The 19,630-nt window shown below is 39.7% G+C and overlaps 1 protein-coding gene and 1 long non-coding RNA gene across 9 annotated transcripts in view; one reads left to right on the plus strand and one right to left on the minus strand.

Annotated features, from left to right (window-relative positions):
- CNKSR2 (connector enhancer of kinase suppressor of Ras 2) overlaps nucleotides 1-16,910 on the minus strand; it is a 206,467-nt gene extending 189,557 nt beyond the window's left edge. For all 7 annotated transcript variants that reach the window (XM_085210940.1, XM_085210931.1, XM_085210919.1 and 4 more), the window contains exon 1: nucleotides 16,510-16,910. In XM_085210940.1, the coding sequence (XP_085067066.1) occupies nucleotides 16,510-16,573 (64 nt within the window). In that variant the 5' untranslated portion in view covers nucleotides 16,574-16,910. The remainder of the gene's footprint in view (nucleotides 1-16,509) is intronic.
- Nucleotides 16,835-19,355, plus strand: LOC146545587 (uncharacterized). 2 transcript variants are annotated; one of them, XR_014880016.1, is made up of 3 exons: nucleotides 16,835-17,014; nucleotides 17,337-17,490; nucleotides 19,086-19,355. It is a non-coding gene; the product is annotated as an uncharacterized LOC146545587 (long non-coding RNA). The 2 variants fall into 2 exon arrangements; XR_014880015.1 differs by having other exon boundaries at nucleotides 16,835-17,490.
- The last annotated feature ends 275 nt before the right edge of the window (nucleotides 19,356-19,630 follow it).

The following is a 19,630-nucleotide window of genomic DNA, read 5'->3' on the forward strand; positions in this document are numbered from 1 at the left end:
CCACAAAGAGAGCCAGGAAAGAGCTTCTAGCAAAAGCATGGCAAATGCCAGAAGCATTTTTCATAATATGTTACTGTCACAAAACAAAGAAAGGGAAATGCTGCACAGCGTATTCAATACATTACATTACTTATCCTTTTCTGTGTTAGACTGGATTGACTTCTTTCGCTACCAGTCTTGACATTCCAGTATCTTCTTTTTTTTGTAAACATAACCAAAAAGACCTAGTCTCAAACTGTATGAGGATGGTATTTCAAATTTTCCTTGAGAATGTCATTAAATATCCCTGAAAGCAATACTTTAAAAGCCACACAAATGAAAATATATATACATAGAACTTACAAGAATTTCAATATTTACTATGCCTCTATTAGAAATTAGTATTCATCAAGACCCCTTTCGAATTCATTTTAGCACAGATTCACCAAATGATCTATTAGCCTTATCTGACTTGTAATTTGTAACTTACTGAGCAGCATGCATTGAAGCCTCATCTGACCTCATAATAAACAGAAAGCAAACCCAGCTCCAATCCACAGTAGCAGAATATATCAGCATTTCTGTCAAAATGCTGATTTTCCTCATACAGATTCAGGGAGCTTCTGAAACGGATTTTGAGGATGCATTTGTTTATTTCTCTTCAGCATAAATTTGTTTTGTAGTGTCTTGCTTATCACTGTAACAATGGTAAGCACTGTGCCAAATCAATGCAGGCCTATGGTTTAGAGGAGACAGGAGTTTTACACCAAAGGGTTTCCTATCGCTCAAAACCATTTAATCAAATAATCTTTTTAAAATAAAAGCTTGCAGTACTCTTCTTTTTCTTTCTCAAGCATTTTCTCTTTCTTTCCATGTATGACATGCTAGAGTACAGGAGTGTATATTTTGCAGAGCCCAAGACAACAGGCCCCATCCAGCTTGTTTCCTTCATCAAGCCTCTCCCAAAACATAATATCATGAATTAGAAATGCTCTCCCATTCTACATTTGGTCAGAAGAATAACAGTGAAGTAGATGGCAAACTGTGATGGCTTCAATCACTTGGCCAAAAGCTTGCACAATTTTCATTTTGCTACCAGATCCCTCTCTCCAAATCAAAGAATCATGGAATCACAGAACCATGGAATGGCCTGGATTGAAAAGGACCACAATGATCATCTCGTTTCAACCCCCCTGCTATGTGTAGTGTTGCCAACCACCAGACCAGGCTGCCCAGAGCCACATCCAGCCTGGCCTTGAATGCCTCCAGGAATGGGGCATCTGCAACCTCCTTGGGCAACCCGTTCCAGTGCGTCACCACCCTCTGAGTGAAAAACTTCCTCCTGATATCTAACGTAAACTTGGGCTCTTATTAACTTCACCTTGCCTGTCATGCCACTAAGCCATGGTGTCCTGGACTCAAGGGGACTCTCTATTTTGGGGTGAAGGTGTCAACTCAAGGTCTTCTCCAGCCCCTCCTTTTGGCTAGGCAGGGGATATCAGATTGGGTAGTTGGTTTTCATTTTTAGAAGTACTACATTCATAAAAAGAACCCAAATTTATTGCTCAACTGCAATAAATTAAATAGAAACCTAATTTGTGAGATTTTAAGCCAGTAAAAATGCCTTTGCTCCTCCTTTTCAGCACACTATGGAATCTACATCAATATGACTACCAAAGAATTTGTCAAGGGACTGCTTGACAGTTGGGACAAATAGTAATGGGGTTGTTAATCCTCAACTCATGCCACAGCTTTTGACACAAGAAAAAGATAGGAGGAACAGCAAGCTACACTTGATTGGTTTAGGAGGTTGCTCCATCTCCACAATCAATCCTAATTTCCAGCTGGGTGAAGTTCTTCAAACCACCAGATCTCAGAACAGGAATGACAGGCAGCATGGCAGTCTTCAAGTCCCACCTGTGCACACTCCAATCTGCACAGAGGACATGAAAGCACTGCAACAAGCAGACCACTGGAAAAACATACAAGGCTTCACATAATTTGAAAGGCATCAAAAAACACTAAGTGCCTAACAAAGCATAGACAATTCCACCTCTTCACTGAAAAAGATATTTTTTCCTGCTTGGCAGCTTTTAAAGAGATTGCTATGAAAGGCATACCATGTTTTGTAATGATTTTTTAATTTAAAACACACTCCCAAGCTTAATACATCAAACTAAATGCCCTTCAACTTAGTCTTGCCATAATGCTAAGGCACTTAAACATGAATAACAAATTGTATATTGTGATGCTAAGCAAGATCGAACATGTTTTGTGTATTAATGATTAACAAATCTTTGCATTTCCAAATACATAAAATGCTTTACTGCCTTGTTTTCTAAGTTGCACAAGTCCAGGACCAGCATCAAGAAGAAATTAATCTGTCAAAGAGCAAACATTTTCTGCCTACCAAACAAGATATACAAAGAACAATATAATGCAGTGATTTTAATTAGTTGGGAATATAAAGCTGTTCCAAGACAAATTTCTTTCATTAAAAAAAAATAAAAAAAAATCAGCCAGTCACTTAGCAGTGCTTCTACTTAAAGTAGAAGATCACAGAATGCATTTAACCTCCTCTTCCCTCTGTAATGAGGGGGACCCAGAGGACCTGCAGTACAGCGGGTGGTAAGCAGCCTCTTTACCTGCTGCTGAAACACTGCTGAAGCCAAGGTAATCCAAACAACACAGAGGGTACAGCAGCACACGGGAAAAGACTTGGCAGTATAATTAAACATTTTCTGTGGTTTTGTTGAGACAAGCAAGATAACAGCTTCTTATAAAAGAATTTTTAAGGCCTTCCAGTAACAAATACGTAAGTTCCGGGTGTTAGCCAAAAATGAAGCACCTAATACCAGGATACCCATAGCAGTATGCTGCTACTTAGTATAATGCTACTTAATTTCAGCACCAGGTGGTAGAGGTTTTGGTTGCTCTATAAGCATCCCCAAACTACTAAATAAACATTTTCCTCATTACTTTTTGTTTTTTCTTTTGTAAATCTAGTCTAATCTAAGTGAAATATTTGGTTATCAGAGAAGGCAATTTCTCAGGGTAACATTTCATACTCCATCTCCCAAATCAAAGAGTTTATACATGCAATTTTCAAAAAAAGTTTATGAATGTAACTTACAAAATGATTTAAAAATTAACATAAAGCAAAAAACTATTGAGAATGTGTGTGCACAGTACCCCGTTTTTATCCTCTCCACTTAAATTATCCCACTTCCCCCATCATACATACATACTCTGATGTACCATTACCCCTTTCTACCTTGCTTGGGCTAGAGATGCATCCACAAAAAGCTTTCCTGCTCCCAGAGGCAGCAGAGGATACATCAGAAACACTGAAGGACAACCCCCTGTTCAGATCATTAGCAGAGGTTACTCTGTCTTGACCCACGGAAAGACTTGTGCACTTGAAAGACAGAAATTAGATGCCTAAATTGAAGACTGCCATCATTAAAAAAAAATTTCTTTATCTTTCAGGGTGTGATTACACAGAGTTTTGGCAGATTAAATTAGCAAGAAGACAGACCCATCCCTGGCTCCAGGTCCAGTTTCTGCTAATGTCACCCTTGATGGTAGCCTGGGCACACCATCCCATGCACACACACACACAACAGCCAAGATGCTCACATGCCATAGTACTCAAAATATTTAAGAGCACAGGGAAACATATGCTCCATGCTCTTGTTCCCAAAAGTAGTAAACGATTCTGCATATTATGAAAAACAAAATATAGAGTCCCAAAAGTGAAGCTGGGAACCCAATTTCCCCACTTGCAGCTGAACAGGGACTCGCTGGACTGTAGTTTCTTTTTTTAATGTGCTTTTGGGAACTAAGATTACAAGATACTGTATGAATGTCGGATTGTTACCCCTTAGTTCAAAACAAGTCATTGTTGTGGGATGGGAAATTGTGGTTTCTCCAAAGACAAATATCCCTTTTTGCTTGTTTCATTAAACTGGCAAAAGAAAATGTAATTCAAATTAAGGAAACTCATATTGAAACAGATCCATTGGAGGAGAACAATTGGTATTTATGTGCTGTTGTCACTTTGTGCTCATTACAAGGTCTAATATTTTGCAAGACACATCTTTTAAACCTTACTAAGCTTATTATTTACTATCTCCTGACAAGCATGACTTCATTTCAAGAGCTGGCACACATCCCATTGTGAGAATCTAATCTTTAATAACATATCCTAATTACATATGCATATTTAATACTAAAAACAAAAGCCAAAATTCAAAGCAAAAGAAAAAAAACATTCATTTGACTAAACAAAGCAATTGGATTAGAGGGCACAGAGCAAACTTAAACAAAGTCACGTATGTCACAGCAAAAAAGACATTAAGAGATGGGAAAAAAAAATGGTAAAAAAAAAAAAGTACAGCCTTTATAGCTGGCCTTATCTGACCTTTCTGAACTCCTAGCTCATTTACTTCCCATCTGCCACATGATGATAACTTTACAGGGACCGTTTAAGAACTCATCAGAAGTTCATTCAAGTCAATTGTTCTGATGGTGTTTATTTACACAAAAGAAGACTGTATTCAAGTAGGGGATCCACATGAATTTATTTCCCTCAGCAATGAGAGCTGATGTGTAATGGGTTTGTGATGTTCCACAAGAACACAAAAATCCAAAAAATTGTGAGCTCAAAATTAAATGATCTCTTGAAACTGAAATATCTAATCATGACACTAAAAGGCTCTTTTATATCTATTTACTCATTTTTATAATTACCATAACTGGGAAACCATTTTCTTTCTAGAAAATACAGTCTATGTCATTTTATGTTACTGAGATGCTTTGAACCCCAAAACCTTGAGCTACAAATTATGAACTGCCTTAATAATTTCAAAGATTCTATTTTATATATATGTATATATATTTGTAATTTTGGAAGCAATTTTTTTTCATCATTTTTAACATTTCCAACACATTAACATTTCCCTTCAGAGATCGCGATCTCATTTCAAGTTTTTCAATTTTTCTTGAGATCAATTTTGAATTTGAGAGTTTTATCAAAACAGGAATCTGCAAGAAAAAGCTTCAAGTATTTTAGAACAAGGAAAAAGAGGGTAAAGACTTAGCAGTTGCAGTTTTGATCTGTAGGATAAATAGAGCTGTTTCTAAGTCACTAACCTTTAAAAGGTAGACCGCATTACTGAACATACACATAGTGAAGAAAGCTAATGAAACAACAAGACAATTCCTAACTGCTATTTAATTCTACCTGTTAAATGAACTAATTTCACATACATGCAATTGAAGAGCTATGCGCATGCCCATTTTTCCTTTGGATTCACAGTGCTCCCACGCTCACCACAGCTTGAAAACTTATCAACTGAAAAACAAGCATTTTCAAAGGTAAGGTTTGTTTGCTTATTTATTTTTCATTTTCCCCCTCACCCTGTGAGTATCTGGGCAGCCACTTTTGTATTCTGATTTACCTTATTTTCAGTTGGAAGAAAAATGTTCACTTTTTCATGTTTTGCTTGTTTGTTTTTTGAAGTAACTCCGTAGTTACATTTTCAGTTAATCTGTTATAAACTGAACTCACATCTCCAAACAGAAGCTTGAGCTGTATATACAAAAATCATTCAGGACTCAATATCTTGCAAACTTGTTCTACAACTCCTTGCCACCTAGAGTGCAACATTACACCTTGATTCAGAAAGCAGCATCTCAGGAACACGCATAAAATCCCATGATTTGATAACAGTACCAGAGCCAGTAACTAATTGTCCAGTCTGTTCAGGTTTACTCATTCATATCTCATTAGCACTCGCTGCCTCCAGTTCATAATTGAGTAGTTCATTGCAACTTAGAAGGAGTGAAGGACAGTGCACAGGATGAAGGAGATAAAGTAAATGATGTTGAAGTAAGTGACTGAAAAGGGTTTTATCGATCAAAAGAGAAAAAAATTAAAAAAAAAAAATCAGTGAGTTTTATTTAAACTACCTTTGAAAACTTCCAGGAACTGAAATTATCCTTAACCCTCCACAACAAATTTCATCTTCTTTTCATCTACTCAATATTGTATGGCACACAGTATATTTTTGCAAGGAAGTGATTTTTCTGCCTTGCATCAAGTGTACTGTTTTTCACCATACCTCGAGTGGCTGAGCTTGAAAGCCCATTTTAAACAACTGATGTTTCTGGTAGAGATACAGATAACAAGTAATACTTCATTAGCTTTGCCATGAATCTCGAGTTGTCTTCTTCAACATAGTTACCAGGACAGCAAATATATTAAAGGAAAAAAATAATAATAAATAAAGAAACACTAAGGAAACATGCTAATTGAGAACACAAAAGTCTCATGATTGCATATGCAACGTTGTATTTCCTTTAGCTGCCAAGGACAGCTTCGTAACTCACACAGGCATTCAAATGCGCTATGCTAGTAATATAATTTACTAAAGCAACATTTAAAATAATGTTTTAAAGGCTGTAAAATAAATAGTCATTTAAAAAAAAGTGGGGTTTTTTTGTTGCTTTTTGTTGCTGTTCATACAGAATGCTGCCTTACAGCTAACTCTCTTTATTTTTCTGATAATAAACAGCACTCCTTCGTTCAAAGGTTCAGAATGACACTTCTATGGAAATTTCTTACGTGCAGTGATTGTGATTCCAGGCCGAACCCCTCTCAAATCCACACACAGAGCATGACAAATTAACACTACACTGTGCTCTTAGACTCAATTATCAGAGCTCCAGAAACAGGCTTTTGACCACAGACTGCATTAAACAGCTAAGATTCATAAGGTTTAAAGCATACAATGAAATAAAGGCTAAAGTAATGAAAATTATATTTGATTTAAAATCCCAATACCCAGAAACGGAGTAACTGACCACAGATATTTTCAAGAGGACTTAGGGGACACAACACTCAACACTGTACTAAAAGAAGAGAAATTTAAGAAACAGTAAGCCTCCACGTTCAAGGTTAAACTAACAGTAAGGCCACAATACTTGAAAAACAGCAATAAACACCTTTCTGAAAAGCAGTAATGACCACTTCATCGCAGTGGAATTACAGAAGGCTTTAGAAACAAGTACAAGCAGACTACAAAATAAAAAAAAACACCCTAACAGGTTTGCTTAAGATTAGGTTGGCTCTAGTAAAACAAGGCCTACCAAAAAGAGCCATGCCTGGAGAAATGGAGACAAAGAGATCATGGTTCTGTCTGTGACTATAAAGGAACAGTAAACAAGTCAGCTAGAAGTGCTGTATGTTCAATAAGTGGGGTTTTTTTTTGTTGTTTTTGTTTTTGTTTTTCCCCATAATATTTCATTCTACAATTCACTCACACTTAAATTAGGCAAAGACAAGAATAAAATTTTGTTTGATTGCTTTTAAAAGGCTTACACAAGCAGAACAAGCGTATATTCACAGTAGTCGACTGTATTCAATATAAGTCGGTTTTTCTGAGAAAAACTTCCACATTACTTTCAATAGAACCCTCCCCCACAATTTCTTAATAAGTTAAAAGAAAACAAGGACAAGAATGGCACAGAGCCTTGCAAATCTTACAAAACCCAGTCAAAATATCAAAATATCGCTGCCTCCAGTTCATAATTGAGTAGTTCATTGCAACTTAGAGTGAAGGACAGTGCACAGGATGCACTCCTGCAGTAGCGACACAGGAACGTTTAAGTGGGGGCAGCCCTGGAGGACAGACAGAGCAAATCTAACTCTGTGACTGATAATGGCAGTAACACGTAGTCTCCCAGGCAGTTAAAACTTACCGTATGTGCCAAGGAGGATGTCCTCCATATGCTATAGGATTTGTGGACGGGTTCCAAACTATGCAAAAGCACCCAGCAAAACTACAATGCAATTAACGAAGTAAAGAAGGCACACATCAGCCATGAATATTAATGAGAGGAATTCAGTTACAAAGATTTTAATTATTAAAATGAAATGTTATTAGGGCACTAGGTTTAACTTCCCCACCATAATGAATAATGCCAGCGGGCCTTCAGCAACCACACCTGGTCAAAACTTCAGGTTCAGATCTCACTAAAAAGACTAACCATCCTTGGCATCCCAAGGAATGGTTTCAGCGTTGACTCAGAGGAAAAAATGCCACAGAGTGAATTAGTCAGCACCTATATTTACCTGGCCTCATTGTGCAGAGGAAGATTTTCTTCACCTTTCTACTGACATGAAGATTATAAGGAGAGAAGGGAAAAAGAAGAGAGACCAGGGAAGAACTGTATATTTAGAATGGGTCATTTATAGTTGTAGCTATTGGCAACTGGTGGAACTGGCCAAACTAAAAATAAATTCTATAATATATATGTTTTTGTTAAACTGTAAACTTCTGTAAGGCCAACAATCATCCTCTGGGAGAGTTAAGAACCTTTTAGAGGTGACTTAGCCTCTACAGCTGGACATCCCTGGCTATGCCCATCCTGCTCCATAGAGGAGAGCCAAGGAAGAGGTCCCAGTAGCATCCTTAGCATCCTTGCTCATACATACCCTTAGTTCCCACACCAACACTCCTACAGATCATTTTCACCAGTGCACACAGCATGATTTTGTCTCACCAGAGGTACTAGTCCAAGGTAATAGGTATGAACCAGTCAGCACTACCCAGCAGACAGACCTGCATCTTTTTTGTAGGTTTTTTTTTTTTCCTCCAGATGTACTCTAAAATTCATTAGAACCTGTCAGCTTGATATTTCATGTTATCTGAAAATGACTCACATGCTTGCACAGTTCAGCCAGATCTCCACTAATGACCCAGACAGCACATATTCCAATATTTTCCATCCTGGCTTTACAACATGAAAATACAGGGTCCCATGTATTAGAGTCCAGATAGCAGTAAAGCCCTAGTAGTGAAATCTCCACAGCGCTAGCAATCTAAAATTCAGCATTAGCAAGAGAAAGACTTTGTTCCACTCAAAACAATGGATGTTTGAAGCTGATGAGAGACTTAAACTATTTATTTTAAAAAGGATACTTGAACCTTCAATTTAAAGACTCACATTAACTCTCATCAAGTTTTTTTTTTTTCTCTCTCCTCTTCAATATAAGAGGTATAATACAAAAACGCAGCACTTTGTATCCTACTGTATTAAAATAATACACTTCAGTTGAATATAGCTTAATTATGGCTTAACTCTAGTACACTCATATATTAATTAACAGTTTACTTGGAAATTCCTACCATATGGCACTGTAGCAGATGTTCATCATGTAAGGCCAAACACTTTGAAATTACTGTTCTAGATACTTCATCTGAGGTACCAAGTGCTCTAAATTTCTACCTAAAAAAAAAAAAAAAAGCCGATAAACAGGAAATGCCAGATACCTTACATGCTTATGCCCATTGCTGTTTCCTCAAAGATGACATAATTTGGCAGATAAGTAGAACAAAAAAGGCTAGGTATTCAAGATTCCAGTGTTTTTAAATGACTTGATGAAGACATTGCTGAATTCCTTCTACATTCAGAGAGATTCCTTGCACTGGAAACCTTAAGGAAAAAAATACCTTCATTCAACAGACATTCCTAATTCCCATATAAGGTGAGGAAGGAATGAAGAACTATGCTCATCTTGGGCACCACAGATTGATGGATCTGTGTCTTCCAACACTTCATCCCTCACTTGAAGGAACATTGTTGAAAACAGCAGATGTTTGGTCCAGGACAGTCAACTATTTTAAATTTAAGAACAAATGTCTTGTTAGATCCAACTCTTCCACAAGATGAAATTGAATACCTTGCACACGTGGTAGTTACTTTCCTCTGTATTTTGACTATAACATGGGCCTTATATTAGTCCTCTAAATTTTTTCTTCTTCAAAAAATACAACTGATCTCTCTCCGTACAAGGAAAAAAAAAAAAAAAGAAAAAAGAAAAAAAGAAAAGAAAAAGAAAAAGAAAAAAGAAAAAAGAAAAAAGAAAAAAGAAAAAAGAAAAAAGAAAAAAGAAAAAAGAAAAAAGAAAAAAAAAAAAAAGAAAAAAGAAAAAAAAAGAAAAAAGAAAAAAGAAAAAGAAAAAAGAAAAAAGAAAAAAGAAAAAAGAAAAAAGAAAAAAAAAAAAAGAAAAAAGAAAAAAAAAAAAAGAAAAAGAAAAAAGAAAAAAGAAAAAAGAAAAGAAAAAAGAAAAAAGAAAAACTGAAGGACAAGAATGAAGAAAATGTATTTTTCACCATTCTGTGACAGAGGCCTTCGAGAACTGCAATTTTTCAGTAAAATATCTGGAAATCCTTATTCAATAGCATTTGCCTTGATAACTGTTCAGCTTCTAAGCTGAAAGTTTAAAGGTTTCATTAAACAAATTATTTAAGTAATACTGCAAGGGTAGTACAATTTTACTTTTTTTTTTGATCTAGAAATCTAAAGTTATCTTGCAATGGTTGTTTGCTACAGCAGATCACTAGTATGGTTATCCTATAATTTAATTAGGAAATACTGACCTCTTGGAAAAGAAACAACAGCCACATAAAATAGGAGCCCAAGGAACTACATTCCTCTTTCTACTAGTTGCATACCTCTGAACACTAGCCCACCCACAAAGAAAACAGCCTTGTGCTATTTCTTTGGAAATCAGTAACAAATACTACTATTTAGCCCTGAAGAAATGCAGAAACCATCAAATGTTGCAGTAACTTACTGAGATTAAACGTTAGCTGCCCTTCTGAGGATCAGTCATGAAGGCTAGACCATTTGCCAATTGAGTTTTAGAAAATAAAACTGCCTCTTTTATAATTATTGGAGAAGACAACTACTTGCAGTGATTCTAAAAATACAAATGTATACATATTTCAAAACTCTCATCTGACAAATGATCTAATTTATATCACTGCCTTGCAAAATTCTTGACAATCATTAACAAATTGTTTGGTTTAATACAACAGTGTGCAAATGAACCTGAGTAAGATCAGAATATAGAACTTCAGTGAACTTTTGCAAAAAAAAAAAAAAAAAAAAAAACACTTGAGAAAACATATTGTGAGGCCATATTTAAACTAACAGATGTTTCAGAAACAGAACAATATGTTCAAACAAAATAAAGGTGTAAAGGGGCAGTGTTGAAAGAACTTCCCAGCTTGCACATTAATTTTGTCAATGAGTGAAACCTCCTCATTTAGGAAAGCTTAATCCCAAAAAGATCATTAATTTAGAAATGAATGTTCATTTTATGCTTAAAATTTGACTGTGTGAATTATTTGCAGAGTGGCTGCTTATGTAACATTGCCTTTGCTATGGCAACACCAGGGCTGTCAGGCATTGTTACAAGAAGTTTCAGTTTTATTTTCTGGTGATAAATGATGGCAGGAGAGGTTTTCTAATCATGAATACGCTCTAAAACATATCACCATGACAGATGTGGTGGCCACTGATGCTATTAAAATTCCTAATGTCATAAGGATAAGAGAAAAGAAATTCACAGAGAAAAATAAACAAGTGAAAGAGAGACATCTTTCAGTGGTGCTTTCACTGCACTTTTAAAACAAGAGTCCTTAAAACTGAAGTTTGGAATAGTACAGCTCAACTCATGATGGGGACAACCTGTCTTCACACAAACTCCCCTCTCCTCCTTTCAGCAAGGATCCAAAATCCTCTTAGTGAAATTATTATTTTTATGAATGGAGTAACTACCCTTAAGTTAGCAAGTTCAGGGTTTCATCATAATTAAGCTCCAACTGTGGTACCACTTTGTCTTTTTCTATAGCTTTTCCACAGGTTTTCTTGCTAGGCATTACAGTAAAACTCATAGCTACATTTAATAGCATTGCTTCAGAGCTGATGGAGAACTGTAAGTATCCTCTGATACTGTAGAATTTTGGCTTTTCTTGGGAGGAAAAAAAAAAACATGCTGTTAATGCTGACAAAATGTTAAACACCTGATCTATTTTACATATGGTGATACACAGTGACTCTTCAAGTTGATGACTCTTCTGCAGCTCGTCAGTCATCTAACACAATCCTCACAATGAATTAAAGTTTTAGAAAGTATGTATTTTTCATACTCTCAGATTTCCATCTTTTGTTTCCTCTGAGAACATTTAGCAATACACATATTATTTCTAATACATTTGTTAAGGGTGCCCTCAAAAACAACAACAAGCAACTAGTATAAAAAAGTACCTTTAACTCAACACAGCAAAGAAAACTGAAGAGGATAAAATTGAAGGCTCAAAATGAGGGCACATAACATACATGCAAGCACACCTCCTCTTTACCATGAGGCAGATGCTCATAGACCTTTGCAGTGCCACAGTCAATCCTACACTTCAGAAAAAGCTTTCCCCTGAACTCTGTCCATAATAATCTTCTTTAGCAAAAACCAAGGCAAAAAATGAACTTCTCAAGTAGGTCTGACAGTAACTCTGGACATAATGGTCATTGTTATTGTTTATGAAGTCTAAATCCCAGTGCTGAGAAAGGTAAGATGCCTTCACTGATGAGCAGGCTAATAGTTTAGAGACTACAGCACAACCTGGATATTGCCACAGAAATCCTAGGGCTATGCACATGCAGGAACAGGAGTAAAAGGGTCCCCAGAGCAAGATTTTAATTATTATTAAGTATTACAGTCTTGGTTTCAGAGCATTTCCACAAACCCTTGCATTTTCTTGAAGCACAGTTCCCGTTACACCTACTGGCGCACAGCTGTCAGCAGCCCCTGATGACTTTGTGCAAATGCACTGCTGAAAATGGCAATCTCTGTACATGAAGAGCAAAGAGAAACTCTGTTCTTAAATCCATGTAACATTAACTTACCCAAAGGAGGAACTTTCACACTCTGCTTTCTCTTTGCTAGCACATTCACATCAGCCTCTCCTGCTAGTTTTTCTAAATATTTACATCCTTCTAAATGCTGGTACAGTACATTTTATGTAGGTAAAAAGACCACATTCTTTAGTTTTAAAAGCTTTTAAAGCATCTCCATGTCTCAAAATTCAGCTTGTTTAGTATTACTACCATTACAACAATTTAAGCTGTATGAGCTTAGCACAAGCTCAATAAGCTGTCATTTTACCAAAAAAAAAAAAAAAAAAAAGTATATATTTAATCTTTTTTGCATAAGGTAATTTCAATTTTTCCAGATGGACTGCCTTTTTGAACACACTTGCCACTGCAAAAATGGTGCTGAATTAAAACTAGAATACTGTTAAAAGCAGCAAGCCCTTTTCAAACTACTGCTATTAGAAATAACCTGGAACAAAAGAAGGAAAATTACTAGACCCAGTTAAAAATCTCCTGGTGGCTGGAAGGTAATTGAGTGCCTTGTCTTTGAGTTTGCTCAGAGCCCTAGCAATCTAAAGCACATCTGACAAGCTCCCTTCACAACTCAGTGAAAGCCATGATGTTCGATGGCGCCCGCCCATACAACATGCCAACATCTTGCAACGCTGGAGTGGAATCCACATATGTCCTCAAAAGGAGAGGCAGAGGAGTTGATTGACACAGTTTCAGCTCACTGATCCATGCAGGGCCTTTAAAATTAGTACTAAATATATGAAAAGTGAAATAACGCACAGTTTGAATCAATTTAAATATTCATCTTATCCTGCACATCCAATATGCCATCCTGTGGGAGAGATGAGCTAATCCATCTGCTCTTTTTCCAGCTCCGTGACAGTCAATTCAGTGTCGGTGAGTTCACTTCAAAACAGACAAGAACTCATCTGCTGACACAGGCTCCCTTTGTTTTCCCGTTTTCAATTGCAAAGCTTTAATTGGTTAACATCACCTGGTTCACACACTTGGATCCACGACGTCTTACTGTACGCATTTTCATAAGGCAAAATTTAGACAGTGGTTTACTCACATGCATAACCAGTTCCATGCCCAACTCCACCTATGAGCAGTGCTAGTGCCCAAGGAGCACTAAGGGCTTCCCAGACCTACTGTGGATGTTAAGAAATTAAAAACTGAGAGCACACTGGGGAGGCTGCATTAATTTGGTGAACACCCACTGCCTTTAGCCCAGTCCCCATGCAGCCATCTGGCAAAGAGTCGGCACTTTTATGTAATGCTTCGGGGCTGGAATACTTTCTTTGTCTTCATTTTTCACATCCTTAATGCTAGGCCCAATGCTTTATCACTGCTCTGAACAAAATGCTACTGATGTCACGGCTCTTTTGCCTAAATAAAGAATTCCAGACAGGGAATTTATTGCAAATGTTCAGGTCACACCAGCAAGACCATCATAGAAACACTGAGAGCAATAAAATCCAAAGTGTTTCATTTCCCCTTGCTTTCAGATAACTGTAAACAATGTTAAACAGTAGGATTTTCCTTTTGCAGGAAAGATTGTGCTTTGAACATTGAAATCTGTTTTGAAGAACACTCTTTACAGAACTGCTTTTAGCAGGCATATTACATAACGGGGCACTTATTTAAAGAAAGAGGTTAAAACCAAGTTCAGCATTTGTAATTCATTAAAATAACCCCAGTAACTCAGCCTAATATTCTCGTGTCATGAAGCTGAAGGTAATTTCTGCAGACCAGAATTAAGTGCTATTAATGCAGAGACCACTAATGCACTCACCCCGAAGTTCTCTTGAGAAAGATGTGTTCTTTCACATTTTAGCCATATACCTGCCTTAGGTACCTCTCCAAATAACCAACACAAGCTATTTTTGAGACATTCTGGACTATGTTTCTCAAAAACTATGCACTTAACACAGTTGAAGAACATCTTTTCACCTGGATTCCAGCAGCCGTGTTCAAACGGTAAGTCAGGAAAACAAAGTTGCTGCAGCCCTTCCCCACTGCTGTCCTTCCCCCAGCTTTGCCAGGCAGAGTGACCTGCACACAGCTGCCAGTCCTACTTGTTTCTATGTCTGAAACTACCTCAGGTGTGTGGGTGAATTCTCTCACACAGCTCTCGCCAGAGGCAGGTAGGTTACCTCTGTGCACATCATTCTAGATGAAGTGTCATCGGCTCTGCAGAATACAAAACAAAGAAGTGGAAGCTTGAAGCAATGAAGGTTTGTTTGCTCACTAAAAATGGAAGTATTTCAGAAAAAACAAATGAGCATTTGCACTAAAATAAACAGTTTGAACATTTAAAGGCAAGCTCCATAATCTAAACAGTAGGTGCGATTGCAGTAACTTTTTTCCCCACTTCTTCCCTGTAAAGTCTACCTAATTCTTTTCCAAGCAGACCTACAGCCCCATGAGTCGCTTCCAGGCTTCTCACTCCAAACCCTCCTCCAGCTGCACTATTTTCAATATTGGATTTCACGTAGTCAGCCTGTTGGTTTTAAATTCTATACTGAAGCAATACAGACACATAACATGGCATGCACTTCACCTGTCACTTACAAGAAGTATGTGATGTATTACAGTTTTGAAGTGTTTGAAAAACAGGATCTCTGAAGTTGATCAGTGGCTTTGGGCTTCTTTGTTTGTTTGTTTGCATTTTCAACACATTAGAAAGGTATCTCAGCCATTGCTTTGAAAAAACCCAACACGAGCTTTTTTAGAAGTAAAAAAACGTCGCAAGCCAAATGACTGCAATGAAACATTTTGGAATTGAAATGGACTTGCATTTAGTGCTGCTCATCTGCAGCTCCTTCAAGTTGCTAGTTATGTCTGCTAATTCCTTAGAATATGAAGTATCACGTTATTGAGCTTCTAAAATTCTATGGATTGCAAAAAGCTATGTACATTACTGACCGCAATTATAACTCGACAGCTATAAACGCCAGCATGGAGAACATATGCTATATGCCTGAAATTTTAAGGATGATGGAACTGTCACATTAGTAGCATGCAGAACGCTATAAGGAACTCCCACAATGTAGCAGTTGTTCGAAAGTTGTACCCATCTGGTCATTCTATCTTTATTAAAAGATATATAATATCAGAGAGTGATTTATTCAAAACACAGCTGCAGACTAAGTTAAAGGTAAAAAGGAAAGGGAAAAAAATATATATTTTTTTTTTAAATCGGAGTTTTAAAGCCAAGCCAGTATACGAAGAATAAGAGAGAAGCCTTTCCAGAAAGTCCAAGTTTTATTCTCAATAGACTATACGTGAGGAAGAGAGAAGGTGACAGGTGAGGGAGCGGGAGCAGGCAGAGGTGCCGTGCAAATAAATGGCAGCCCAACAAATGGCCGTACATCTCACCCGGCTTAACGCCATCGGCGCGTCCCTCCGTGCCGACTCCAGGGGCTGCGCACTGCGGGCACGAAGCTCGGGCCGGGGGCCGCTCCCCGAATGCAGATCGCTGGCTGCCGCCAGGCAGGCACCGGGCGCCCTCCCCACGGGTCCAACTTTTATTTCGAGAGCCTGCCGCGCCCCATGCCTGAAGCCCCCGGGCACGGCCCCCTCTCGCTCCTCCGGAGCTGCGGCCGTCGGGGGTCGCCGGCCGTTCCCACCCCCACGCCCCGAGGCTGCCCGGAGTCCCCTCAGACGGCGAAGACTCGACAGCCGCTCCCCTCCTTTCCCAGCCCCTGCCCAAAACCACGGGGGGAGTCGGCTGGGAGCACCTGCGGGGATGAAGACGAGAACTGGGAGGACGCGGGGCGCGCCGCTCACCTTTCATCCAGTCGACGACCTGGCTCGGCGACCACTTACTGACGGGCTCCATAATGAGGGCCATGGGGGCTCGGCGGCGCGGGGCTCGGGCGGCCGCCGCTCTTCGAGTGAGGGGCGAGGCTGTGCGCAGCTTCGGGAGCGTTCTGCCCTCAGCCGGGGCCGTTCCTCTACCCGAAGGAGGCAAAATCCCCGCTAAAGCCCCGCTTGCCTCCGCTCCGCTCCGCTCCGCTCGCTCGCCGCCTCTGTTCCTCTCCAGGGATTTCAGTTCATGTTGCCGGCTCGGCGGCAGGGGGAGGAGGAGGAGGAGGAAAAAGGAGGGGGAGGAGGCGGTGGCACGCTCCGACGCCTCCCGCCCCCGCGGCCCCGAGGGCGGCTCCCAGCCCCGGCGAGGGCTCTGCTGCGGGGCAGCGGAGCGGGGAGCGGCGGGCTTGAGGCTGCGTCCGCCGGGTCTCTGAGGCCGCGGTTCCCGTGCGCGGGGTCTTTTTCTCCTGGCGGAAATGACGAGGTGGCTCCCGTCACCCGAAAATATCTCCCAGAGAGATGGGAAGCGGCACCCGAAGGCCGCCCGGGGCGGGGGGAGGCTGGGATGAGCCGGTAGGTGCGGGGGGATGAGCACCTGCTGCTGCCCAGCTGGGGGCACCGCGCCGGGGGCGAACGGGGAGCTCAGCCAAGGGGATCGCTCCTGATCGGTTGAGTTTTCTGTGCTTTTTTTTTTTTTCTTCCCTTCCCTTAAAAAAGCATCTCTGCGTGGGTGGTAAAGGTTGGTTTTTTCCTTCCTTCCTCTTTTTTTTTTTTTTTTTTCTTTTTTTTTTCCCCTCTGAGGAAAGCCAGGCTGTTAAATGCCGGTGATAGATGGCGGTTTTTACCCAACGCTTCCAAAGAGCCCCGAGAGGAGGGAAGGGAGAGGGCGTTACTTCACCTCCTCGCCCGGAGAGAGAGGTGATGGGGCAAAGCGGCTGGAGGACCAACGGCAGGCTCAGGGTAGGAATCAGGCAATCTCAGCCATGGGGCACCCATGCTGGCCACCGAGTTTCACCACTGAGGTGTGGTGGCTGCCTTCATCCTGAAGAAGCAAGGCTCAGCCAGTGCTCCCCCAAACGAACAATTCCCACAGACCTTGTGATATAGCTTCTGGCTGTAGGAATTCTTCGCAGTACAAAGGGATTCCCCTAGGAAGGCCATGAGTGCTTCTCCATCAACTTTTCTAGTAGCCTCTGTCCTCCTAGAGCTTCAGGCCAAGCATAAATACCACTGAAGGGTGTTTTCCCGCTTTTGAGTTGGCTAGTGCAGATTTTTGTCTACATTTACATCCCCCCTGCTCCTCCTGCCAAGGCTGAGGCAACGGCCATCAAGATGTTCCCTCTGACGGCTGCAGAATGCCAGCTGCTGACTCTGACATTTAATATCTGTACATGAGAAAAAAAGAGGATTCCCTCAGCCCCAAAGCAGCAATGATAAAGGCATCCCTTTGCATAGCATGGGCAGTGACACAAGCTCTCATGTTTCGTTATGTGGGACTGAAATCCTGGCAATGAGTGCCAGGAAGGCACTCAAAGGATCCATAACCTCTCTCTGGAGACCCAGGTTGCCCAGAGAGGTGATGGATGCCCCATTCTTGGAGACACTCAAGGTCAGGCTGGAATTGCATTTATAGTTGAGAGTGAAGTTTTTTCTGCTGAAAAGGGGGGGATTTGACACTGTAACTTCCTTCAACTTTGGCTCTAGCCATGCATATTGTGCCACATTCCTGACATGGCAGTCTGTTTCTAAGGAGTTTTCATTACCTAAAGCCACCGGAACAATAACCTTTACTTGCAAATTAAGGCTGACTCTTTGCCTTATGAAAGATTTGAAAGGTATGCAGGTCCTTGCATACTGGGTTATTGTTGTTGAAAGAACGTGTCATAATTTTAATTAGAAACTGGTATTTTGAAAGGGTTGGAAGTGAATACCCGAGATCAGATTGAAACATGGCATATAAATCATAACATCATTGTGTGATTCTCATTGTGTTGAGAAGTTATTTATGGCTGAGGAGAGGGGAAATAAGTTCTCAGAACATATGTACCAAGCCCTGTAGTTCGTCATTACAGAATGCACTATGATCCCTAATAGCTTGCTAGACTAATCTAGAGCTAGAGTCAGGTTCTCAGTATAGCATCTGTGACCCAGTGCTGTACCAGTGAACAGTACTTATCACTTTAAAGCCCCTTTGCAGTGGTTCTAGCAAACTATGGATCTATAAAAGGGAGTTTACTCTCCCACTACAATAAATAGAAGGTACACTGACCCTGAGCTCTAGCTACATTTTTGTTTTTCTCATTGAGCATAGCAATCTCATAACTACTGGGGTATATCCTGCTTTTACTTGGGCAAATATTCTTGCTTTGGTTGGCTTAACCATGGAAAGGAAGATTTGGCTCAGTATGAGTGATGATAAAATCCAGTCAATGTATTTAATTTGATGACCTATTACTATTTCATAGTCAGGACATGTGCTATATACAAGTGTTTTTTTAATATAATTTGCTCTAAATTTATTGCTGCCTGATTTTATTACTGTTCTCTCTTTCTAGGGTAAGAAGTCCAAAGGAGAGCTGAATGACTTTTCATACTGACCTGCTTAAGCTACGGTGTCTCAGCCAAACAACCTTAACCAAAGTTTTTCAGCTGTTTTCATCATTTAGTGGCCCACATCTTGCAGTCACACCTGCATGAGTCAGGACTTATGTCTAGCATATGGGGCAGGCTTCTGCACAGATGCTGAACTGCAGAATTATATCCTAACTCATCTTTTATGATTACTTTGGTCTGTATAATGCAATAAAAATGACTGTGGTGTATTAGTTTGTGTGGGGCTTTTTTGTTTTTGTCTTTTTTTTTTAATCTAAATATACATGTCTTTATTAGGAAACTGTGAATGTATTATGTAGCAAATGTAAAAGCAAATGCACAGTGAAGTTTGCTACTCAAGGAAAAATTATAGAATCATGGACTGGCTTGAGTTGTAAGGGAGCTTAAAGACAACTCAGAATCATAGGGATTAGAAAGGACCTCCAGAGATCAAGTCCAATCCCCCTGCCAAAGCAGGTTCACTACACCAGGTCACACAAGTAGGTGT

Source organism: Meleagris gallopavo, chromosome 1, assembly GCF_905368555.1.
Source record: "Meleagris gallopavo chromosome 1, MGAL_WU_HG_1.1, whole genome shotgun sequence".
Taxonomy (NCBI): Eukaryota; Metazoa; Chordata; class Aves; order Galliformes; family Phasianidae; genus Meleagris; species Meleagris gallopavo.